Below are 26,214 nucleotides of genomic sequence, written 5' to 3'. Positions count from 1 at the left end.
TGGCCGGATACCTTCCTTAGCTTCCTTGCCCATCGGATATTGACGAACTGACACGGGAATGGCCGTGGGCTTCAGATCTATGATCAAGGGAGGCCGGTTGACGGCCAGCCCTATTCCCGCAGTCTCTGCCCAGGCCTGAGGAAAATCTGAGCCACTTGGGGTCCAGGGGAGCCATGGTGGACGAGGGCCTCTCGAATAATCGGTGTTCGTCCTCCAAGCGTAGTGTTAATACCTGGAGGGGCCGCCCTCCTGAGTCTGTGATGGTAGCTCCTTTCTCATGGAAGTGAATTTGGGCTCCTACCTTCGAGAGTAGGTCCCTGCCCAGGAGGGGGTAGGGGCAGTCTGGCACTAGTAAGAACGAGTGTGTCACAAGTCCTGTACTTAACTGGACCTCTCGATTGGTTGTCCAGCGATATAACTTCCCTCCAGTTGCCCCCTGAACCCAGGAAGTCTTGGAGCTTAAAGGCCCTTTTTCTGAAGTCAGTACCGAGTGCTGGGCTCCCGTGTCAATCAGGAAGGTTACCGGTCTGCCCCCCACTTCAAGGGTTATCCTGGGCTCGGGGGGGGGGGCTCCTGGCCCTGACTCACCTAGTCGTCTTCTTCCAGGGACAGGATTGGAACTGGTCTCCTCTTTGGTCCCTGTGTTTTCTTCGGGCAGTCTTTGACCCAGTGTCCTCTTTCTTTACAATAGGCACATTGATCTCTTTCCACCCGAGGCTTTCGTTTGTCTCCCAAGTCCCTATTCTGTCCTGGTCTACTCCTTTCTGTATCCTGCACTACGGTGGCCAAAATTCTACTAAGCTCTCGATTACGTCTTTTGTCTCTTTTGTCTTCCCTTTCCTCCTGCTCCTTGCGGATCCTTTCCTCCTTCTCCTCTCGGGTCTCCCTTTTGTTGTAAATCTTTTCTGCCTCCTTCATTAAATCTTGTATAGTATACCCCTGAAGCCCCTCTAGCCGCTGCAATTTATTGCGGATGTCCGGCGCTGACTGTCCTATAAAGGACATGATTACATCTCCCTGCCGGTCCTCTGCCAGGGGGTCAAACGGGGTGTACATACGGTAGGCTTCCATTAATCTTTCTAGGAAGCCTGCCGGCGTTTCCTCAGCCCCCTGTACTACTGCACGTACCTTGGCCAAATTGGTGGGGCGCTTTCCAGCCCCTCTGAGACCCGCAAGGAGAATCTGGCGGTAAAGACGAAGTCGCTCCCTACCAGCAACGGTGGTGTAGTCCCAATCAGGACGGGTTGAGGGAAACGCCTCCTCGATTTCGTTTAGCAGTAGGGTCGGTCGGCCATCTGCTCCAGGGACGTTTTTCCGTGCCTCAAGGTAGACACGCTGCTTTTCCTCAGTAGTGAGGAGGGTCTGCAGAAGCTGCTGACAATCATCCCAGGTGGGCTGATGAGTCAATAAAATTGACTCGATCAGCCCAGTCAGAGCCTGGGGGTCCTGAGAGAAAGAGGGGTTATGGGTTTTCCAATTGTAAAGATCGGAAGCAGAAAATGGCCAGTACTGCATCTGGCCAGCCACCGAGCGAAGAGGAAAAGCCTGCGAATTCCAGACGCTTCCCGAGCCCCCTGCCTGCCCCCGACGGAGGCGCAGGCGGCTGGAGGGCGGGGAAGGCGCTGAGACTTCTTCCCCTGCCCTCGTGGAATCAGGGGATGGTGCAGAAGGTTGCACATCCCGCTCTGGTTGTTGTGGGAGTTCCTGCGGGGGAGCAGGCTGGCCGGGAAGATAGGGTGGGGGAGAGTCAAAGAGCAGAAAGTCCTGATCAGCCGGAAGAACCAGTGGCTTGTCAGGTTTTGGATCTCGAATCTCCTTCAGAGGGTATAGGGAGGAGGTTGGCACAACCGGGATAGGAGGAGGGGGTAACGGGGTCCGTATGGGCTCTGTCGGGAAGGAGAAGGGTTCTATCCAGGGAGGGGGGTTACGTGAAAGATCCTCCCACGTGGTAATGTAGGGCACCTGATCAGGGTGTCCATTGGATCCTGGCTGAAAGACTCGCGCCTTAATCTGTAAAATAATATCGAGGTTAAAAGTGCCGTTCCTTGGCCAGCCGACCTCGAAGGCCGGCCACTCTGAGGAACAGAATTTTGCCCATTGTTTCCTTTTAACCTCCACTGAGAGGTGGCGCGCGCGTTCTCGAACGTCCTTCCAGTGATCTAGAGTGAGACTTAAAGGGGTGGTTATTTGTTGACCCATGTGTGCAAGGATTTTAGCCCAAACAAAAAGAACAGCCAATGCACAGACATATACAGTAAGCAAGACAAACCACATGGCTAGGACAAATCGAACGCTATTGCGCTATTTTTGGGAGCGGCTGCCTGACCAGCCCTCCCCGGGAAGGAGGGAGACTTGGTCTCCGACCCACCTCCAGACCACCCCGGGAGCGTCTTCCGGGGGAACGCACCGAGGGTTTCCCCTACTGGTCTCACAGACCGGAGTGTCCTCCGGGGAACGGACCAGGGGTTGCTGGGCACGCCTGCCTCCCCCACTGGTCTCACAGACCGGAGCGTCCTCCGGGGAATGGACCAGGGGTTGCTGGGCACGCCTGCCTCCCCCACTGGTCTCACAGAGTCAGGTACTGGCCAGTCAGAACACTCAAGACGAAGAACAACAAACAGAAAACACTTAATTATACCTCCAACTGGTCCACAGAGAATGGGTCTGAGGGCGACCTAAAATCCCCGTACGGGCCACCAAAATGTTGGACCTCTCAGTTGCAGAGATGCCCACTTGCTCGGGAGGACGCCCAAAGATCCAGACCAGTTGATGCAAAAAGCACGAGGTTTTTATTGAACGTTTGCGCAAATGGGCCCCCACCTCAGGCAGTGAGGAGCCCTGAGCGGCAGTTTCACACAGGTTATATAGGCAACGAATTAGCATATGGAATGCAGAGGTGGCACGGGATTGGCTGGTTCGGAGGGACAATTAGCATACCGGAGAGTGCTGAGGAGAGTGCTGAGGGAACCAGCTGAGGAGAGTGCTGAGGAGAGTGCTGAGGGAACCAGCTGAGGAGAGTGCTGAGGAGAGTGCTGAGGAGAGTGCTGAGGAGAGTGCTGAGGGAACCAGCTGAGGAGAGTGCTGAGGAGAGTGCTGAGGGAACCAGCTGAGGAGAGTGCTGAGGAGAGTGCTGAGACTCTCCGAAGGGGAGTGGCAACTCTGCTCTGGGCATGCCTAGAGGTTCTCTGAAGGGGATTGACTTTTCCTTCCCAGAGAACGTCCTGCCCGCTGGACTCTGGGGAACATCTAACCTCTTAAGAAGCCCCTGATATCTGCCCAGGCCTAGTTTCTTGTCCCTCTCCCCCATAAGGGTCCTTCAGTGGCAGGGTTTTCGGGGAGCCCTTGAGTCCAGAGGCTAACAAACGCGAGTGTCTGCAAGGACGAGGCTCCTGGGCTGGTTTGGGGCTGTGAACCGGAAGCTGGTCAGGCAGCTTCCAAGCCAGTTGTAGGGTGTTTCTCAAAATACCCAGTTGGCCCACCCGTCTGAAGGCCAGAGGTGGTCTGTGGGCCACCATTCAGGGATCCTTGATTGGAATCATGGCCTTGACCACGGGAAAGAACATGAATGTAAAGTGCAGTGTTATTTGACTTCGCAGATAGATGGGCCCGACTCATGCCTTAGAGTGAGCGCTAGATTCTTTTTATGCCACTGCCCCTGGCGTCTCTGGAATTTGTCCCTGAAGAAATTGCCTGCCTTTGATACACACTGAACACAGCCTGGAAGAGTGCTTTTACTGGAACGTTCTGGCTTGAGCTGTCAAGATACCTTTGCCCTTTGCCCTTTGCCCTTTGCCCTTCAGAGGTGCTCTAGAATGTCTCTCACCAGTTTGCTCCTTGGAAAGGACAACCCACTGTTGCTACCAAACAATACTCAATCCTTCCGGCCTCAGAAAGCCTTTATGCTCCTGCCTCCAAAGGGCTTTGCTTACATGTTTTACATCTGTGACATTTGCCATGTCAGAAATTGAAACAGAATCGCAACACGTTCATTTATGGATTCACTTAAACAGGTCAAGAATAAACCTGTTACATCCGAATATAGATACTATCTTTAATGGACAAGTAGTTGCATTTCCGCTAAAAATTTAGTAAGAAAAATGACTTTTTTTTTTCTTTTTTAAGATTTATTTATTTGAGAGGCAGAGTTACAGACAGAGGGAGAGAGAGAGAGAGAGAGAGAGAGAGGAGTTTTCCATCCACTGGTTCTCTCCCCAAATGGTTGCAGCATTTGGAGCTAAGCCTATCAAAAGCTTCTCTGGGTCTCCCACTTGGGTGCAAGAGCCCAAGCACTTGGGCCATTTTCCACCGCTTTCCCAGGCCATTACCAGGGAGCTGAGTCAGAAGTGGAGGAGCTGGGACTCAAACCAGAGCCCATAGGGGATGCTGGCACCGCAGGCGAAGGCTAACCTACTGCACCACAGTGCCACCCCTGACATTGTTTTGTATTTTCTCAAATCTCTGTGGTGTCTGGTTTAATAGTAAGGAGCTAGACTTGTGTCAGCTTCAGCATCCCAACTGTTTTGTCATGTTATTTGGGCTGATATGGATGAAGACATACATACGAAGAAATACACATACATACGAAGAAATACACACACATACGAAGAAATACACACACATACGAAGAAGTACACAAGCACTTGCACACACACATCGTCGATATATCATTGGACCAGGGAGGGATATTTTTAATTGCCTTTTTAGGTAACTGTAGACACTCTTTGATAATATAACAGAACTTAGCAAGTGGCAGTTTGTTAAAGCTTAGTCACAATAGGATATCTAGACCCTTATCATTAAGCTTTTGTATTCTGTTCCATTAAAATTTACTGTTCTATCTTGCCCTTTGACTGAATATTTTACTCATAGGATTTTTTTTTAAAGATTTTATTTATTTATTTGAGAAGTAGAGTTATAGACAGTGAGAATGGTCTGCCATCTGCTGGTTCACTCCCCAACTGGCCGCAATGGCCAGAGCTGAGCTGATCCAAAACCAGCAGCTTCTTCCAGGTCTCCCACCTGGGTGCAGGGACCAAGGACTTGGGCCATTTTCTACTGCTTTCCCAGGCCACAGCAGAGAGCTGGATCAGAAGTGGAGCAGCCGGAACTAGAACCAGCGCCCATATAGGATGCTGGCACCGCACTCAGAGGATTAACCTACTGTGCCACAGCGCCGACTCCCACTCATAGGATTTTATAACATAAACTATTGGTCACTGGGAAAATGTTGGTTCACTGAAGCATGCAAATCTTCCACAAGTTAACTTTTGAAATGTCATTGCACGGAATCAAAGTCACACTTGTTAATACCATCACCTATCTCACTTTTTAAAAGAGTTTTAAGTATAGGGAAGCCATTGAACTCCTGTAATGAAAACAAGTTTTCCACTTGAATAGTTTTGATCATTGACATAGATACTGTTGTTACCTTGAAGGGACAGACTCATTTGGTTCGTATTTGTGAAAATGTCTGCCCCATGCCCAGCTGTGAGTGACTGTAATTTGTGTGTTAGTTGTTCATTCAAGGAAGAATGGCATTCCATACTGAAGGTGGTTAGTTCAGCTGGCAACTCAACCACATGTCGGTTTTCTAGGATCAGCCATTGTTCTTGGCTTGTAACAGAAATGCTTTATGTATACTTCCCATGTCTTTATGCAGAATCTTATGGGCCGAGGCTCAATAGAATCATTGCTGTTTCCTGAGGACATTCTGAAGTGAAAGTGATTTTTTGTTGTATTACGAGGTTGGGACAGTAAACAATATAATGGCTACAGGTGTAGTTTGGCTGTGCTGCCTTGATTCAAGCTACAAGCAGTTCTAACCCAGGTTACTTGGCTTTGCTTAGGGAAGAAGGATTAGAATTATGATGAGAGCAGTTTTCTCTTTGCATTCCTCTCATCCTCCTAGGATCTGTGGAACACGCTTTGAGAAACATTGCTGTACCAGGGAAGGCCCAAGAAATTTGGTCTGTCCCCAACAAGGTAGAACTTGAAATTTAGTAGATCTAAAGCAGGCTGCTTTAGTTGGTAATTTTGTGTGGCCCATGACTGATGTTATAAATGTCCAAATGGCCTTTGGTGGCAAAGGGTTCCCCAGCCCTGGAATAGACCATTTTCAAGAAGCCTGTCCTAGAATATGCCTGTGGCCCCGTGGAGGAATCTGTTGATTTTCAGATTGCTTACAAAGGGGAATAATTTATTCTAAGAAAGTATTTACCCTGAGATTAGCTATGACCTTCAAAGAATCCCATTTTCTTTCCCAATCTTTTTTTTTTTTAAATAAATAATTTTTAAAAGATTTTATTTATTTATTTGAGAGGTAGAGTTAGAAAGGGAGAGACAGAGAAAGAGGTTTTTTCATTTTTTAAAGAAAGATTTATTTATTTATTTGAAAGTCAGAGTTACACAGAGAGAGAAGGAGAAGGGGAAGGAGAAGGAGAAGGAGAGAGAGTGAGAGAGAGAGAGAAAGAGAGAAAGAGAGAGAGAGGTCTCCCATTGCTGGTTCACTCCCCAATTGGCTGCAATGACTGGAGCTGCGCCGATCCAAACCCAGGAGCTAGGGGCCTCTTCCAGGTCTCCCACAAAGGTGGAGGGTCCCAAAGACTTGAGCCATCTTCTACTGCTTTCCCAGGCCATAGCAGAGAGCTGTATGGGAAGTGGAGCAGCCGGGACTTGAACTGGCACCCATAAGGGATGCCAGTACTACAGGCTGTGGCTTTACACACTATGCCACAGCGCCGGCCCCTCCAAGTCTGTAAAATTGTGATTTATGCATAGTTGTATAGGCATGTATCTATTGGGTAAAGTGAAGCAGGCCTTAAGGAATTGTGATTCTAGCCACCCAGAGAAGCTAACCCTGGCCCTCTTAGAAAGATGTTTACTTCCGGCCGGCGCCGTGGCTCACTAGGCTAATCCTCCGCCTGTGGTGTGGGCACACCGGGTTCTAGTCCTGATTGGGGCGCCGGATTCTGTCCTGGTTGCTCCTTTTCCTGTCCAGCTCTCTGCTGTGGCCAGGGAGTGCAGTGGAGGATGGCCCAAGTCCTTGGGCCCTGCACCTGCATGGGAGACCAGGAGAAGCACCTGGCTCCTGGCTTCGGATCAGCGCGGTGCACAGGCCGCAGGGCGCCACCGGAGCGGCCACTGGGGGGTGAACCAACGGAAAAAGGAAGACCTTTCTCTCTGTGTCTCTCTCTCTCTCTCTCTCACTGTCCACTCTGTCAAAAAAAAAAAAAAAAAAAAAAAAAAAAAAAAGATGTTTACTTCCCAGACTGATGAAAGCCTCCCCATGTCTAGCAGGTGCCCCCATCCGGGTTATAGTCTGATTGATTCTGCATGCCAGGATCACTACAGCTTTCTAGGACATTCTCCCTGGCCCGTCGGATTTGACTTTGAGCAGCTCCCGCCTGTCTGTCTCGGTGACACAGTGTGTGATGCGCTGAGGTCTTAGGGGCCGTGCAGCCATGGATTTGAATCCCAGACATGTCCTTTGTCCTCTTGGAGCCTCAGGTTTGCTGTCAGTGAAATGGGGATGATGAAGAAGACCCCCGTCAGTGAAGAGTGGATGAAAGAGCGTGCGGCCCCGTCTGGTGCATAAAAACACGGTTCTACATGGCGGCGGGTGCTGTGATTGTCTGCAGCTTCCCTCCGCCATGCTCAGAGGAGACGGAGGCACTTCTGAGGAAGGTCTCTAGCAATTAGTGACCTTTGTCATTAGCTCACTCTTTGCTTAAGTCAAAACCCCATGTTTGACATTTTTTTAAATTTACATAAAGGTAATTGGCAGGACTTGAGTCTTCTTTCTGAAAATGCTCACCTTTGTGTTAAAGTCAGGTTTTCCCCAGTGCTTTTAAAGTATGAGATGGTTTAGGGGGAAAAAAGAAGTACTCGGTCTTTGAGGAACATAATAATTAGACAGCAGTTCAGCGCATCCGTGTAATTAGGGAGGATTTTAAAGCTGTGCATTTGCTTTTGCTGGCCCCAGAGCAAATACTCAACACTTGCCTGTTTGTACTGTTCATTTGCTTAGCAAACTTTCTCAGAGAATTAATAATACCAACATGAAATTTCACCCGGCTTGTCCAAATAATCCCAAACTATAAAAAAGGCGCTGGGTGATTGGTAAGGTTTGGATGCAAGTCTGTGTGTCTGGCCTGTTCTGTCTTGTGTGATATTTACCTGGACTCCTGGTGATTTGTGTGTTTCTCTTGCTACTCAGAATAAACCAGGCAAAAACCAGACAGAATAAACCCAAGCAAACATTCAGTAGGCCAAATAAATGTGCGTTCTGCGTGGTCTGTGTGTCTGTCCCGTTGTCTTCATTGCTCCTGTCTGTCCATTTGATGCCTGTCTTTTCCTCTCGAAGTTTTTCAGCATGCGTTTTGCCCCACCACTTTAGCTCGCTGCTCGCCGGAACCTGGCACACTTCGTTTTGCTTGTTTTTCCCTGATGGCGTTTGTTCCGTGAGTGAATAGCATTTCAGTGCCTTCTGTGCACTGGAATCCAGAGATGCCAAAATGAGTCAGCCGGAGTCCAGGGGAAGGGGAGATAGCAGCTCACTGTACTGTTCTTGGAACTTTTCTGTAGAGTGAATTTGTTTAAAGATACAAGTCTTTAAAAACTTTAGCCTTGGGGGCCAGGCGCTGTGGCATAATGGGTAAAGCCACCGCCTGCGGCGCTGGCATCCCATGTGGGCAGTGGTTCAAGTCCTGGCCGCTCCACTTCCAGTCCAGCTCCCTGCTAATGCACCTGGGAAAGCAGTAGAAGATGGCACGAGTGCTTGGGCCCCTGCACCCGTGTGGGTGACCTGAAAGAAGCTCCTGGCTTCTGACTGGTCCAGCTCTGGCTGTTGTGGCCATTTGGGGAGTGAACCAGCAGATGGAAGATTTTTCTCTGTTTCTCCTTCTCTCTGCAACTCTGACTTTCAAATGAATAAAGAAATATTAAAAAAAAAAAAACTTTAGCCTTAAAAATAGAGATGTAGCCAACTTGAAAATGAACCCTTTATCTCAGATTGCAAAATAGTCATCCATGGAAGTGTTTCCTTGGCCCGTGATGATTTTTTAAATTTTGAATTAGTTTTTTAAATTAGTTGTCAACATTGAAACAGTGGCATATTTCTCATAAGAATCTGATTATGAGGTTTTGTTGAAAATATCGGTAAAATCTGGGGCCAGCGCTGTGGCACAGTGGGTTAAAGCCCTAGCCTGCAGCGCTGGCATCCCATAAGGGTGCTTGTTTGAGTCCCAGCTGCTCCACTTCCCATCCTGCTCTCTGCTATGGCCTGGGAAAGCAGTAGAAGATGGCCCAAGTCCTTGGGCCCCTGCACTCACGTGGGAGACCTGGAGAAGCTCCTGGCTCCTGGCTTCAGATCAGCTCAGCTCTGGCCATTGTGCTCATTTGGGGAGTGGGCTAGTAGATGGAAGACCTCTCTCTCTGGCTCTACCTCTCTCTGTAATTCTTTCAAATAAATAAATAAATCTTTAAAAAGAAAATATCAGTAAAGTCTATTAACAGAGAGTCAGAATTCTGCCCGGTAGCCACTCACCACCAGAGCTGAGCGGAGACCGCCCCCTTTAGAAGGCAGGCACTCTCTCCCAGCCCACGGCACGCCTCACTGGCCAGCTCCCTAGTCGCGACTCTGCCCTGCCTGGGCCTGCCGGCATTTGAAGTTACAAGCCTGCTGTAGTGGCAACTTTGAGAACCTTGGAAGTCCCACTGGGCCTCGTTGTGTGCCACACTGTGCAAGGCCTGGTTTTTCTGGTCTGAAAGACAGACTGTCACTACTGCCTGTAAGAACTTCAGAATCGGGTGGGAAAAGCCAGGCATAGATAACTACAGCCCAGCGTGGCAGTCCCTAGGAGATAACGTTTGTCAAGTCCCTTTATTTGTAAATAAAGCTGTACCCACTGGCATCCCGTGTCTATGGTTGTTTTCACGGCATGTTGGCCGAGGTGACTGTGGTGATAGAGACCGTCTGGCCCACGGGGCCAGAATGTTCGCTGGCTGGCCCTTTGCAAGATAAACCTGCTGACTGCTGCCATAGAGAATGTGAGTTGCATTCTTGAAACAGCTCAGTATGGTACCGTGATTGTGCCCATTTCACACCACACGGTTAGCTAGTGGATGCAGAGCCAGGGCTCCACCCAGACAAGTGTGCACTCTGGAGTATGTCATCAAAGGCCAGTTTCTCACTCCCTGGAGGCTGTGCCCATGGGCATGGCTTGCCCCGCGGGCTGCTGAATGAACTCCTTGACTTGCCTTGGCTCCTGCAGGGTCTGGCCCTGGGACCACTCCTCTGTTTCCAAGTAGGAGAGGCCTTACAAGGAGCAGTGGTGTTGGTTAGGAGGAGGAGCTTGGAGCTGTTTAGAGAGCACTTTATCAAAGAGTGAGAAAGTGCGGCTGCTGATGCCCCATGGGGTTTTGAACAGCCTGACCCTTGCAGTCTGAACACTTGCCCTGTGGACATAGCACCTTTCCCTGGAGACTGCTGTGGGGAAGCAGTTCCTCTTCAGCCTCCTCTTTAGACACCTGCTTCAAGCCCAGAAGTTTTATACCAGACTGCCCTGGGCCCAAAGGTGTATCTTCCCAGAGTCAGAAATAGTGCTTATAAAAATCTGAACTCTTGTGTCTCCTGATAAACAAGGTGCTTTGGCGAGTGGGCATTTAGTGTAGCAGTTAGGATGCCCATGTCCCATATCAGAGTACCTGAGTTTGATTCCTGGCTTCAGCTACCAATTCCAGCTTCCAGCTAACGCAGACCCTGGGAGGCAGCAGGTGATGGCTCAAGTAATTGGGTCCCTGCCACCCACGTGGGAGACCTGGATTGTGTTCCTGGCATCTGGGGAGTGAACCGGTAGGTGGGAGCTCTCTGTCCCTCTGCCTTTCAGAAAAGCAAACAAGAAAGCAGAATGCTGGCCCTGAATATGTCAGTAGCCATACTTCCTCATTCTTTGATAAAGTGCTCTCTAAATAGCTCCAAGCTCCTCCTCCTAAGCAACTGGCCCTGCCGTGCCAGCACTGTCACCCAGACCTGATCCCCCAGGGCTGAACAGGGCTCACTCCTTTGACCTTGGAAACAGGCTGATGGTTTGACTCCTTGTGGCTCGTGGTGCCAGTCAGCAGGTGCTCACTTCCTGCATAAGCATACTGGCTTCCCCATAGGCCCCTGAAGCCACTTCTTGAGCACACTACATCCTTTCCCACCTCCACACCTTGCCCAGGCTGTGTTATCTGCAAGCTGGGTCCTTCCTTGAAGTCACTCCCCCTGCCACCGCCCCACCCCCTGGCTACAGATTACAGTGACCTGCGTCCCCTCCCTGACGGCAGGATCCCCTAGAATTGGACTCCATGCCCTGTTCCCTCTTTGAGGGTCAGGGCCCGCTCTTGTTCTTTTGTATGCCCGACATCTGGCACACAGCCTGGCACGTGTTTACTGGGTCGACATGGTAGCCAGGAAAGGGCTGTACCAGCTGGTCCCCTAGCACCTGGCTGGCCAGGCTCATGACAGCACACAGAAAAAAGGCCCATGCTGGCCAGCCCTGTGGCTCAATAGGTTAATCCTCCACCTGCGGCGCCGGCACCCCGGGTTCTAGTCCCAGTCGGGGCGCTGGATTCTGTCCCGGTTGCCCCTCTTCCAGTCCAGCTCTCTGTTGTGGCCCGGGAGTGCAGTGGAGGATGGCCCAAGTCCTTGGGTCCTGCACCCGCATGGGAGACCAGGAGAAGCACCTGGCTCCTGGCTTCGGATCAGCGCGGTGCGCTGGCCGCAGTGGCCATTGGGGGGTGAACCAATGGAAAAGGAAGACTTTCTCTCTGTCTCTCTCTCTCTCACTGTCCACTCTGCCTGTCAAAAAATAAATAAATAAATAAAAATAAATTTAAAAAAAGGCCCACGCTTCTGGAGACCTTTGCTGCTCCCTTTGTTTCCAGTGGACAACCGGGGTCCCCTAGATACTGTCCTTTGAACACTTGGAACCTGTCCTAGTACCACAGTCTGGTTCAGCTGCCTTTACTGAACCCACAGCCTCTCCCCCTACTTTCCAGGGAGAATTCTTACCCTCCCCCTGTTTCCAATCCCCGTGAAGTTAACTTTCACTCCCAGCTCCTGCCTCACTTTGGAACCCGCTGTGACCTTGACCACCCTTAGCTGATGGATTCCCAGACTTAATCATCTTCAGAGATGGGAAAGCTGTGGGTGAATGCAATCTGGCAGGAAATTGCCCACCTGCAGAGACTACAGCGCTTTGCTAAACTCTCTGCACTTGCCATGCATTCTCTGTGTGTTCCCTCTTCTAACAGGCCCAGGCTACCTAGATGTAGGAACACACCCATGTCCCATATTAGCGTACCTTGGTTTGATCCCAGCTTCCTGCTGTCGCATACTCTGGGAGACAGCAGGCGGTGGCTCAAGCACTTGGGTCCCTGCCACCCCCATGGGACACCCAAATTGTGTTCCTGCCTGCTGGATTTTGGTCTTCACCCTGTAAAGGACTTGATAGTTATGGTCAGGCTCCCATTCTGGGGCCCCCAAGGTCTCTCAGAACCCTGAAGACCCCTGCAGGGATCACAATCACAACGTAGAGGCCTGCAGGGCCAGGTTGTATATGAATGACAGCCATGGCAGGGTTAATGTCATTATGCTGCTTCTGTTGGTTTTCTTCTAACACCTAATATACTTCGCATATCTAGGAATATTATTCAGTCTCATAAAGAAATCTGTTGTCTGCTCATTTCTTGAAGCATGTGGCCTCTTCCATTTTTTTCATGTGTAATTAGAGCATGAAATGTGTCAATAGATACAAAGCCCTTAGGTTTGGGCCTGGCACAGTTAGTGTTAGCTGTGGTGATGGTGGTGATAACGGTGATGGTGATGGTAGTGATAATAGTGATAGCGATGGTGATGGTGGTAATAGTAGTGATAATGGTGATGGTGACAATGATAGTGATGATGGTGATGGTGGTGGTGGTGGTGATGGTGACAGTGATGGTGGTGATGATGGTGATGGTGACAGTGATGGTGGGACTCATTTGTGCTGAAGATGTGGACACATGGATCTTCACTTTCATCTTCTCTTTGGGGGCACCTCTCAGACTTGCTGGTGAATGGCACCCTGGACTTGACTTTGGTGGCAGGGAGACAACCAGAAGAGCTAGGGATGGGAATCAGAGAGCACCATGCCAGCTGGTGGGCTGCCACTCTCGGTTCCCTGTGACGGGTGCCAGGCAGGAAGGCAGGCCTTGCACTGCCAGATCTTTTGATTTTTCAAGAAAATCCAGATCTCCAGATTTTAAAATGTGAGATAGTCCAAGTTTTAAATGTTGGCTGAAAAAATTAATTTTTTTTTGACATGGAGACCAGACAGATGTGTGTGGGCTGGATTCAGTCAGTAAGGGACTTTGGAGCAAGTCTGAACACTGTCATGTGGCAGATGCAGAGGCTCAGGCCCAGGGGAGTTGAGTAGCTGCCCATGGGCAGCCTGGGCTGTGGACACAAGGCCCTGATCAGTTTCAGTCTAGTGCCTTCCACGCTGTTCTCCCCCCCCCCAACCCCCCCACCAGGGGCCTGTGCTGTGCAAGGCTCTGCACATGGAAGTTTCATTTTTAGGCCTGAGGAAGGAAACTGAAAAACCAGGACAGCAGATGAGTTGATCCTTCTCTCCCTCTCTCCGCGGGCTTGCTGCCCAGCCCTAGCCCTCCTGGTGCTGGAGAGGAAAGGGTGGAGCTTGTGGATGGTTTGCATTCTGACTCCTCTGCCCAGCTCTGTGGCCTCAGGGGTCAGTCACGCCCTCTCTCAATGTCTAGGCCCTTCCACTGCAAGTGGAGGTTGTCAAAGGAGCCTCCTATGGGCGGCTGTAAGGATCACAGGACATCATCTGTCTGAAGCCCTTGGAGGGGTACTGGCGCTCAGTAGGCACACAGTGAACATCAGCAGGGCAGGAACACATCTTTTCCATTAGGATTCTGGGAGATCTCATGACTATATCCCATATTACTCAAGGCAGTTTGACAGATCACTGTGGTGGTGGTGGGGGGGCAAAAAGGCACTTTAATTTGTATCTGTGTACACATGGGGGCTACAGAAAGCTTGTGAGGAAATGGACCTAACGGAGAACGTGAGTTTTTCATGAAGCCCCTCATCCACACCCATTTTCACAAACCCACAGTCCTCACTTGTATCCTGTGGGGAGCTGGGGTGGGTGGACGGGGCTGGTTTGGAGCGCGGCGCAGGCATGGGTTTAGGTGCTTGTGTGATGGATACAGAAGCAGACGGAAATACATTTCCGCCTGGGAAGCAGTTGTCCCATAAGCCACTGACTCGATTACAGAAGTGTGACATTTACTTATCTTTACCGTTTCAAACAGAAAGAAATCAATACTTTCCAATTATCTCCAAGGGGGTATTAGACTTCCTCTGTCATATTTTGTTTCCACATCCCAGAGGGAGCAGGGGGAAAGGGGCAGGAGGGCACACTGTGAGAGAGCATGCAGTCTCTGTTGCAGCTCCTAGGCCCGCCCCCCGGCCCTTTCTGCATCGTCTGTTCAGAAACCCCACCGTTCACCCATTCGTGCCTGCACCTGTCCAAGCACTCTTCCGGGTGTGGGCCATTCAGTGATGATAAATTCAGGCAGCTGCCTCCGATTTTGCAGCGCTGATATTTAGTGGGGGAGACAGACCACAGACACATTAATAGGAAAGAGATCAGACAAGTGCTGTGCAGAAGATGAAAGTCGGAAGGACGAGTTCGCTGCAAGGAACCGAGTCCCTCTAGCTTGGATCTGATTGCTGAGACCGAGGGAAGTGAGGGCTCTAGAACAAGGGAAAGGAGAAGGCCAGGGCCGGGAGGCGGGGTGGAATCTTGGGTGGAAGGGGCCGAAGATGGGCAGGTGGGGCTGCAGGAGCGTGCCCTCGAGGAAGGAGAGGAGAAGTCTGGATTGTGCCCCGGGCCAGGCCATGCTGAGCCTGGGCAGCCAGGGCAAGCTGTGTGGGTGTTCACAGAGGGAAGCGTTGGAGAGTCAAGCCAGCAAGTGGTATGGTCTTACTGTGCTATGGCTGCTGGAGACCTACTAGATGCCCAGTGAAAAATTCCAAGGAGGGATGCTGGGGGCTTGGAGAGTGGGAGAATGGACACCCTCAGGATATATTTGGGAGCCCAAGTTGCCTAGAACTCACGGAGAGCCTCTAATGGTCGTTTCTGGAGGAGGGGATGAGCAGCTGAGCACCTGCACTACGTAGAGCCCTGTTCTAAGTGTTTGACATGCGCTGTCTTAACCCAGACAGCAGACTCCAGTGTTGGGTCTTAGAGGACTCCCAGGCAGGGAATGAGTCCCCAGCCACACGACGTCTTCCCCAGGCTCTCATCCAATTACGAAGCCGGCCCAAGAATGCCCGGCTAAGCATTCCTCAACGAAGCAAGTGCGAGGCGCGGTGCACAGGTTATAAATAACCGTTTCTAGCTGCCAGCTGCTGTTTGGGTTTGGAAAGGGAAAAAGGATCTTAGCATGACTTGTTTATCTCAGGTAATTTGGCAGTAAACCGGGCCCTGGGAATTCTGGTTACAGCGAAAATGCAAAGGAAGAGTGACAGGGATATTGTTTCAGGCTTTCAGCAGAAGGAATGGAACTTTGGGCTCGGAACCAGCCGGGAGGCGCACGTCGGCAGTGAAGGGAAAGGTGTGCGGCAGAGCCAGTGTTCCAACAGCCCTGCCCTCTGTCCAGCAGACTTCTGTTCTTTTCATGGGATGGCCTTAAGGAGGTTAAGGAGGTGCCCTCAGAAGAGGCCCAGGGCATCCAGGTTTAATAAATACAGTTATTCCCGGAGTTGTGGGGAAGAGGGATAAGCCGCTGCCTCCAACACCTGCGTCCCATATTGGAGTGTCCGATTCAAGTCCCAGCTAGTCTGCTTCCTATCCAGCTTCCTGTTAATGCATCCTGGGAGGCAGCAGGTGGTGGTCCAAGTACTGGGGCCCCTGCCTTCTACATGGGAGACCCAGGTGGAGTTCCTGGATCCTGGCTTGGCCTGTCCCAGCCCTGGATGTTGTAGACATTTGGCGAGTGAACCAGCGGATGGAAGATCTAAGATTGTTTTTGTCCATCTGACTTCCTCATTGTGCCTAGATGAAAATAAAATAAACATAAAAAAAATTAGTCATTTCCTGTTATCCATGGGGGACTGGTGCTAAGGCTTCCCCCTTCCCTATGCCACAATTCAAGGATGGCTAAGTGCCTTATATACCCTGGTGCTGTGCTAGCAGACCACCTATACACATCTTCTCCTATGCTTTAAATCACCTGCAGATGACTTCCATTACCTCCTACGTGTAGATGCTATGTGAATAGTGGTTAATACCAAGACTAGAAAGAAAGGCTGCATGTTCAGTACAGATGTAGTTTTCATCTGCATATTTTAACATTTATTTTCATTTAATTTAGGAGACAGAGAGACAGATATAGATTGTTCATCCACTGGTTCACTCCCCAAATGCCAGGCTGAAGCCAGGAGCCAGGAACTCCAGCCTCTGCCATGTGGGTGGTAGAGAACCCAAGTATTCGGGCCATCATCTGCTGCCTTCCAGGGTGTACATTAGCAGGAAGCTGGATCAGTAGCTGGAGCCAAGACTGAAACCTGTCAATCCAGTGTGGGAGGTGAGCATCTTAACTGCTATGCCAAGCATCAGCCCCATCAGTATTTTCAGCCCAAGGTTCATTAAATCAGTGGATGCAGAACCTGCAGATATCGAGGGCCGGCTGTCATGGTTTTGAAAAGTGGGATATTTTCTAATCTTTTGTCTTAATTGCCTACTAGATTGAAAATGAGAAGCCTATTTGTTGAGCTTTAAATTTTTTTTAATTACTTGTCCACATTAAACATGAGAAGCCTCTACTAACGTTGGGACACAGTGGGTTAAGCCGCCACCTGGTGACGCTGACATCCCATATGGTCCACAGTTCAAGTCCTGATTGCTTCACTTCCTGTCTAGCTCCCTACTAATGTCCAGGGAAGCAGGAGAAGATGGCCAAGTGCTTGAGCCCCTGCCATTCACACATGAGATCTAGGTGGAGTTCCAGGCTTCTGGCTTCAGTCTGATCCAGCCTGGCTGTTGTGGACATTTGGGTAGTGAACCAGCACATGGAAGATCCCTCTCTTCCTTTCTATCTCTCCTTCTCTCTCTCTCTCTCTGTCACTCTGCCATTTAAATAAATAATTATCTAAGTAAATAACATTAGAAGCTTTCTCAGAAGACTGGATTTACAATTTATTTAGAAAAATTGAGTTCACCAAGACCAAGTCTGTTTTGTCAGGGGAAGCTGGCAGCTGAAACTAACCAGTTATTCCCTGGATAGGGTGGGCAGCTGCCTCCTCTCCAGGCAGTCCTGTTCCCACCCTGCCACTTCTGTCTGGCGGCTACAGACGTGAGTCTCAGTAAGTGCCAGAATCTTAGTTTCAGGGAGCTTGCAGGAAGTTGGGCTGGAGCTGAGGATGTGCTAGGGTGCGGGTAGTAAGGGCAGTGGGTCCAGGGCTGCTTTTGTTCATGAACTTGGTGTGCAGACAGGAAGCAGGGTGTAGTGAGTGTCCTGAGCACAGGGTAAGCCCGTGTTCTTCCCGTTCCTTGCTCTGTGACCTTGAGCAAGTTGCTTTGCCTCTCCGAGCCTTGTGGCTTTGTTGTTGCCACAAACAGGTAGGAAAGCCCAGGAGCTGTGACCCAGGAAAGGACCCTGCAGTGGCAGGTGCACACGAAGCAATCATGAAACCTGACCCAGGTGAAATCACGATTTCCAGAAAGCCCATTTGGACAGATCTTGACTTTTTTTTTTGCCCTTTGTCTTTGTTCCTTTTTTCCTTTTTCATCTTTTCCAGCCATTTCGTAAGAACATGACCCTCACCAGTAGCCGATTGGCTTAGCGAAGAAACGGTTGTTTCAATTTCCAGAAACTGTATTTTGCCATCATTTTGTTCTTATCTCTCACACATTATAGATTGATCTCTTAAAAGAAGGCAATTTGTCCTCCAAAAATAAGGTTTTCTCTTTCTGGCAAGCTGCAGTGTCCTGGGGTTCAGGGAAGCCACTCCATTTCCCTGTGCCAGGCTGCCCACCCGCTCTGGGGTCTACAGCACCTCTTATTATCTTTTTTTTTAAATTGAGTTCAGCTGTATTAGAGTTTTTCATCACTGTAACAGAACACCTGGGGCATGCTAACTTTATAGAGAAAAGAGGTTTAGTTAGGTCACAGTTTTGGTGGTCTAAGCAGCATGGTGCAGGCTCTGGTGAGGACACCCACCCTCTATTGTGCCCTTTGGCAAATTTTAGAGGCAGGTGTGTGTAGGTGAATCATGTGGCAAGAGAGGAATTAGGAGCCCACGTGGGGCTGGGAACACCAGCCAGAATTCCATGAGAAACACCTGAACCCCTTTTTATAGCACACTCCCAGTTGCCCTAAGGATTTTCTACTAGGCTCCAGCTCCCAAAGATCTACACCATCATCCAATGCTGCCACCCTGGGAACCATGAACTTGGGGAAGGGAAGGATGCTCAAACCTTATCCAAACCATAGCATCAGCTTTTGGCTGTGTAATATTTTAAGTTTGAGTTTATGGAATAGGAAATAGATCCAAATAAGTCATTCAAAAATTTAAATAATATTAAAGTCTACATGGAGAAGTCACTTCCCGGGTAATTGTTTATACAAATAAAATCAATACGAGTATATAGTCTTCCTCACCCGGTTTCTTGGAAAAGAGGTGCATGCCCCATATACTTTCTGGCCCCCTCTTTTCTTCATTTAAAATATGGCCATCTCTTAAGGATTTATATGTGGTAGACTATAAGGAGCTTGCTTGGTTTTTCTTCCAGCTTCACGAGCTCCCGTGCCATTGTGTGGATTCACCATATTTATTCAGCAGTTCCCTACGGGGATGGATTTCTGGTTTGTTCTGTCTTTGCTATTGCAAATTATGCTGCCGTGAACACCTTGTGCATGTGCGTCTTCCTGTTTGTGGAGGTGTTTCTTCACAGCACATTCCTGGTAGCAATTTAGCTGGCTCAAAGGGAAAATGCATTTGTGCTTTTGACAGTGTTGCCAAGATACCCTCCACAGGGCTGGGCCATTTTGTGCTCCACCAGACCTTGCCAAGAATATACTGGCAAATCTCTGGATTTTTACCAATCCATCTAGGTGAGAGAAAGCAGTCCCTCCATGGGATGTGTGTCATGTAAATTAAATTTCAAAGATATATCAGGTGAGTGCAGCAGGAGCCCTCCAATGTGGCCAACAAAAGGACTAAGTTTCCTCGCGTTTTGGTAACCCAGTGGCAGCATTGTCACCCCACTGGAGAGAAGCATGTTCTTTGTGACCGGAAGGTTCCAGCCTAGGCTTTCTTTGCCTATAGGATTTCCTCTGAGCCACCTTTGTTCTCCCAAGTCCAGCCTTTGTTTCCATGGTGGGAGCCAGTGTGTAATGTCAAGCCCACCTCTCTGCATTTGGCTTTGCAGGCACCTTGCTGTCTTCTTTATTTTTATTTTATTTTATTTTTGACAGGCAGAGTGGACAGTGAGAGAGAGAGAGACAGAGAGAAAGGTCTTCCTTTGCTGTTGGTTCACCCTCCAATGGCCGCCGCGGCTGGCGCGCTGCAGCCGGCGCACCGCGCTGATCCGATGGCAGGAGCCAGGTGCTTCTCCTGGTCTCCCATGCAGGTGCAGGGCCCAAGCACTTGAGCCATCCTCCACTGCACTCCCTGGCCACAGCAGAGAGCTGGACAGGAAGAGGGGCAACTGGGACAGAATCCAGCGCCCCGATCGGGACTAGAACCCGGTGTGCCGCAAGGCGGAGGATTAGTCTATTGAGCCTTGGCGCCGGCGGGCACCTTGCTGTCTTCTAGGGCTCCTCAGGGCACCATCTGGCTGGAAGGGAACCCCAACTCCGCTGGGGAGTCATTTTCCTCAACCCCCCTTATTAACTGCTTGGGGAATCAAAGCACAGTCAAAAGGTGCAGCACAGCAGAGTTCCTTCCCACGGGCTCCCTCTCCCCGTGAACTGTTGCGACTGTCTTCCTTCTTGCACTGGTCTCAGGACCAGGCTGAGAGAAGTCTAGTCTGTGGTGGTTCGCAGTGCAGGCTCAGGCCGAATTGCCCAGATGGAAAGGGAAGCTCCTCCGCTTGCCAGCTGTGTGACACCGGGCAAGTGTCCTGAGCTCTTTGGACTCACTGTGTGCCTCTGACAAGTAGAATAAGAATGCCTGTTTCACAGGGTAGCTGTGGGGAGTCAATGAGTTGATGTATTGCTCAGCCTGGAGCCCGGGTGCCTGGCCCACTGTAGATCCAGACTAAAAGTGAACTCCCATGGTGACGGTGATGGCGGTGGTGGTGATGATGGCCGTGGTGATGAGGCTAACATAATGATGGTAATGACGGCAGTTAGCCGCATGCTGAGCCCTGAATCTGCATTTCTGTGACCTTCTACAAGCAGTTCAATCACTGGCCCTCAGCTTGATTCTCTCCCTCTTTGCTTTGTACCCATGAGAACAGAGCTGTGCATCTAAAACAAGAGTCGGCCAGCCACAGCCCTTGGGCCACATCTGATTTGCTGCTTGCTCTTATAAGTGAAGTTGTATTAGAACACAGCCACACCCGTTTGTTTACATGTTGCCTGTGGCTGCTTTTGGGCTCTGGTGGCAGAGCTGAGGAGTTGCATCAGAGACCTTATATCCTTATAGCCTTCACAGTCAAGAATATTTTCTATCCAGTCCTTTACAGAATAAGTGTGCTGAGTGCTGGTCTAAAGGAGTGGTGGTAAAGACGCAGGAGATGATGCCTCTGCATAGGTGCTGGCCGCAGAGTAGGTGCCCAGTATGTTGAAGCTGCATCCGCCAGGCATTCAACTTCTGTGAACTTGGTGCTGGGCCCTTGCCTGCACCCTCATCACTCTCCTCCCACCCGAAGAGGGAAGATGGAGTAGTTACAGTATGAATAGTTTAATTAAGAATACCATAAAATTATAGCTTGCATATGTATTTCTATCATGTACTATACATTTCCATATGCACCAAAATTACACATGCACATTCATCACAGCAATGGCTATAAAAAGCTGTATCCCGAAGGCTGTACTTTTCGGGAGGTGAAGGCTCTTTTTCAAAGGTAATTTTGACACTGATTTTTCCCTCGCCTGATGACTTCTGAAAGTCCTCCGAGGACGATGTGACTCCCCTCTAAATGGAAGCAGTGCTTATTACCTGTATCTACAGAAAGTAAAACTGACGCATCACAGTCTTGGGACCATTGAAAGGAAATTCTGAGTGCAGATAAAACCCTTCTAAAACCGTACGTGGGAGAATAGGATTATATTTACAAAGATTCCATGCAGTCACTTTATTTTGTTCGTTCTCTTTTCCTGCAGGCATACATCTATTCTAGAAAGTATAGTACGCACGTTTCATTTACATTCGATCTTATTTATTGCTTCCCAGCCCAAGCAGGCAGGTCACCTTGCAAAATGCAGAGGAACACCCCTTAATTTTGCAAGCGGCATATATTGATATTAATGTCACCTTCTTCCACTTCCCTGCCTGAATTGTTGTGAGAATAAATGAGATAGAAGGTAGGAAGATACTCAAAGAAGCTAAGTGCAACAGACAGGCGTAGTGTAACCTGGATGCAGCGTCTAGCTACCTGGAGCAGAGAGGCTCAGGGGTGTGGGGACTGGGCCAACCTGTCTTCCAGGGTGGTTAGGTAACAAATGCTCATAATTAGAGCGAATTATCTTCATTGGAAAGTAAGCGAATTATTTTCCAATTTCATGAGTAAAGAAGCTTCTAATGAACTCCAGTGGAGAGATTTGCGTTCAAATTTCAGTAGTTAAGCTCTGTGTTCTTTGTAGTAATATTTTGTTTTTATGGACCACCTTAATTTTTTTTTTTACTGTTCTTTATTGGTGTAATAGAATTTTAGAGATGAAAAGCAAACCTAGAGATGATTCAGCCCAACTCATTTGAAAAAGAAAATAGGAGGAATCTATGGCCCTACAAGATCCTGTGACTTATCCAAGGTCCCACAGGGAGTCAGCTTCGTCCAGGACTGTATTCCTTGGAGCTGGTGTGATCAGGAAAGCAAGGGCATCGGCCAGACTGCAGGCGTGGCCACGTTCTTGCTTGGACTGGCTGTGTCCTTCCCACTCTCTGCCCTTGCTCTGGGCCCTGCCGGTGTCTTGCTTGCCCCTCAGCACTGCTGGAACTCTCTGGGCCACTAGCCACCCTGGCCTCCAGCCCACTTTGTCTCTGCCAGCTCAGGCCTATCTCTGGCTCCTGGCTCTGCATCGTATGGCCTATATATGGCTAGCCTGAGGACCCCCTCGGAATCCTGGGGCTGACAGCCAGAGCAGGTGTAGCCAGGGGGTTCTGGGAGCTGGCCATACTAGCTCCTGCCCATGAGCAGCAGGCATTGGTAGGTCATGATCAAATACAACTACCAGATCTTCTGGGCCCTAAATCCTGGACTCTTTTTAAAAAAAATTTATTTATTTCTGTTTTGTGTGTGTGTATGTGTGTGTGTACTTAATTGATGGACTGTGTTTTAGAACTTTCAGCAAAATGGAACAGAATGTTCAGAGCGCCCCCATGTACACCGTCCCCATATACAAACTCCCCCACCACCATGGCACGTCCTCCTGGGCTCTTTTCCTCCCCAGATCCTAGGCTCTTTGTCTTAAGAGAAAAGAAAATGCATACAGAGAGAAAATAGTTTCCAGTGGGTGCTGTGAGACACAAAGGCAGGCATGCCATCCGTTTCAGATGACTCCGTTCTGTGCCAGCATCCTGGCCTTCTCTGCTAATCTGCCCTGAGGCGGGAGGCCAGTGGCTGCTCACAGCATCAAAATTCCCCATGAGCCTGCCCTGCCTCTCTCTCTCTCTCTCTCTCTCAGAACCAAGTCCAAATTCCTGGGCTGGGATTCTGATCAGCTGCATTTGGGTCAGGTTTGGAGTGTGGGCTCACACACAGGGATAGCTGCCCAGGAGACCCCATCCTGTGTCTAGGGAGTCGAGGGCGAGAGAAGAGGTCTGTTTACATTGTCACTAGGAGCTGAGCAGATAACCCAACAGGTGTCTACCACACCATCATACTGTTTACCTCATGCTTTCTAAATTCTCCAGCTGCATCTTTTCTGAATCTTTTTTTTTAAGGTTTGTTTATTTATTTATTTATTTGAAAGTCAGAGTTACAGAGAGAGATCTTGCATTCACTGGTTCACTCCCCAAATGGCCTCAATGGCCAAGGCTGGTCCAGGCCAAAACCAAGAGCCAGAAACTTCATGCGTGCCTCCCATATGGGTACAGGGACCTGAGGACTTGGACCATCTTCTGCTGCTTTCCTAGGCGCATTAACAGGGAGCTGGAGGGGAAGTGGAGCAGCAAGGACTCAAACCAACACCCATATGAGATGCCAGCACTGCAGGCGGCAGCTTTACTTGCTGTGCCACAATGTTGGCCCCTTTTGAATCCTTTTCTAATTCGGCTCCAGAGTTTGGCCATTTCTAGAGGCCCATCCTTGGTTCTCTTGGAGAACGCTCATCCCTTGAGCTTGGTCATAAGCCATGCCTTCGCCTTGCCCCTCGCTCATATGTAGCCCCCTGTAAGTGACCACATCCAGAGATGAACGTCTGCCTTGGGTCTTGGTCCCTACCTGTTGACTCTCATTAAGCTGTCTCTGCCTTCTGAGTGCGCTGACCCGGCGGGACACATGGTGTGGCAGTTTGGGAGATGCACTGATGACAAGCAAGTGACTCTTGTGTCGTATTTTAAAACCAAGGCTGGCCATCAATTTTCCACCCAGGAATCCTGTGTATAGTGGACCCCTCCGTAACAGTTGGGAAAACTGCATTGGGAACAGCCTATTTAAACATGATGATATCTGGCCATTGAATTTATGCTCGCTACCTTCAAATGTTAGTCTTCTGAGTTTTCCGAGAAAGGCACCAATTGTCTCAGAAATTGCCCATTACGCAGACTGCCAGTGACGACCGCTCATTCGCGCCCGCACCAGCACGGAGGCGGGGCAGCGCCTCCGTACGCACTCATCAAAGGTTATGTGTATGCACATGGTGGAAGGCATTTTTGCGGAAGGCGTTTTGTGTAATTCCAAACAATTTAATAGAAACGTAATTCAGCTGGGAAAACTACAGTCCGTGGGCCCTTTCCGAGTGCAGATGATGTTCCAGATTAAAGGGCTGCAGGTTGGTTCATTATAGTCGAATCACATGAGTGTGCGAATTACCACTTTCCCTGCTGATGGCCCATTTCCAGAGTGTGCCATTTCCCCATTATAATAATAGGCTGCATTTTCTTAAAATCATTTGATTATGATTGGTCTCGTCTATTCAGTTTGCAAATAAAAAGCTTTCATGATCATAAACTAACGGTGGCTGCACAGTCTTCATCTCTGGTTCTGCTTTTGAACCGCTACAGGTCAGAGCCTGCGAAAGGCTGAGAGAGGCCGGTCCTGCTCCCAGGAGAAAAAGGAGGTAAATGAGTCCCTGGTGAGGGCTGGTGGGCGGCACCCCGTTTGAAAGCACCCAGGGGAGCAGGGTGGTGAGCAGATATTCCTGTGTCTCCCACTCTTTTTGTCCCTTGAGTCACGAGTTGGAATCCCAGACCTGATGGTAGTAGATAGCTTACCAACCTAGTGTCGCTTGTCCTAACAATCTCTCACTGAGTGTCTCAGTAAGCTTCGCCTCTGTGAGAAACCACTCCCAATTTGTAGTGACTTAAAACAACAGCCACGGAACATGGCTTCCAGTTCTGTGCGTCAGCACTTTGGGTTTCCGTGGCCGGTCCTCCTGGAAGTCTGGCTCTGCAGAGCTCAGCTGCAGCTCACCCACGCACATGCACTTGACCGACTGTCAGTTGGGGTGCCTCCGTGCCCCTGCACGTGTTCTCTCATCCTGCAGCAAGCTGGCCAGGGGTGACCACATGGCCGTGTTTCAGAGGTGTACTGAGGGCGGCAGCCACTTCTGAGGCCCAGGCCCGTGGCTGGCACAGTGTCACCTCTGGCTGCTTAGATAAGCTTCACATTGCAAGGTCAGCCCTGATGCAAGGGCTGGGGAAGCAGGCCTCCTCTCCTGATGGGAAAGAGGACAGAATGTAGTGGCCATTCTTGAAACCTCGCCCGCTGAGTATGCCTGCTCCGGGGCCAGGCCCCCTGGGGACTGGAACTAAGGGCTGGAGTTGGAGGAGAGGTGTAGCAGGATGGTTAGAATCAGCGTGAGAAGTGCCATCATGGAAGGATGCACAAATCTGGGCACTGCGCTCTGCCAGCAATGTCAAGCAAGGCTGACAGAAACAGGGGTGTGTAGGCTGCCCCTCAAAGGGGAGTTTTCCAGGCCAAGGAAACAGCATGGTCAAAGTCAGATGCCACTGAGCTGAGCGTTAAGAGTCAGGACCCACAGGTTGTTAAAGTGCCTTTTTTTTTTTTTTTTGTAAAGATTTATTTATTTGAAAGGCAGAGTTACAGAGAGGCAGAGAGAAAGAGAGAGAGGGTTGGGGGGGGGGGGGGAGAGGTCTTCCATCTCGGTTCACTCCCCAGATGGCTCCAACAGCTGAAGCTGTGCTTATCCGAAGCCAGGAACCAGGAGTTTCCTCCGGGTCTCCCATGTGGGTGCAGGGGCCCAAGGACTTGGGCCATCTTCCATTGCTTTCTCAGGCCATAAGCAGAGAACTGGGTTGGAAGTGGAGCAGCTGGGACTCGAACCAGCGCACATATGGGATGCCAGCACTGCAGGTGGTGGCTTCAGCTGCTGTGCCACAGCGCCGTCCCCAAAGGGCCCTTTCAAAAAGTCCCAGGCTATTGGGGGTGTGAATTTGAGCCTTAGTGGCCCATCATAAATGTCCACCCACCAGACCTGAAATTCATCCACATCCACATACCGTTTTCATTGTGCAGTGACCTCTTCCCAGTGATTGACAAGGCAAAGGTGGCAGCAAGACTTGTTCCTTCTCTTTCTATCTCTTGGTTCCGCTTTCCTCGCCATTGCCTCCCAGGCAGCTCTGGGGAGGGACCTCGGGTTGGACTGCGAAGTGCCTGGTGCCCTTGGCAGTGACTCTCGCCCTCCTGTTGTCTCCTTTCTTGACTGTAGCCAGAACAGCCAATGCAGGTTGAGGGCAGGGAGATCATTTTGGAACTTTAATGCTGCTGGAAAGATCCAAATAGTGGCCCAAGTGGACAATCCAGAGGC

At 49.9% G+C, this 26,214-nt stretch overlaps 1 protein-coding gene across 1 annotated transcript in view; it reads left to right on the top strand.

Annotated features, from left to right (window-relative positions):
• The window catches only part of LOC133750825 (katanin-interacting protein-like), a 195,425-nt gene that overhangs the window by 4,584 nt on the left and 164,627 nt on the right, over positions 1-26,214 (top strand). The window contains exon 2 of the mRNA XM_062180514.1: positions 24,449-24,504. Coding sequence (XP_062036498.1) covers positions 24,449-24,504 — 56 coding nt within the window. The remainder of the gene's footprint in view (positions 1-24,448; positions 24,505-26,214) is intronic.

The sequence above is a fragment of the Lepus europaeus genome, chromosome 21 (assembly GCF_033115175.1).
Source record: "Lepus europaeus isolate LE1 chromosome 21, mLepTim1.pri, whole genome shotgun sequence".
NCBI lineage: Eukaryota > Metazoa > Chordata > Mammalia > Lagomorpha > Leporidae > Lepus > Lepus europaeus.
The sequence above is the reverse complement of the archived record's forward strand: the minus strand, read 5'-3'. Positions and strand labels throughout refer to the sequence as shown.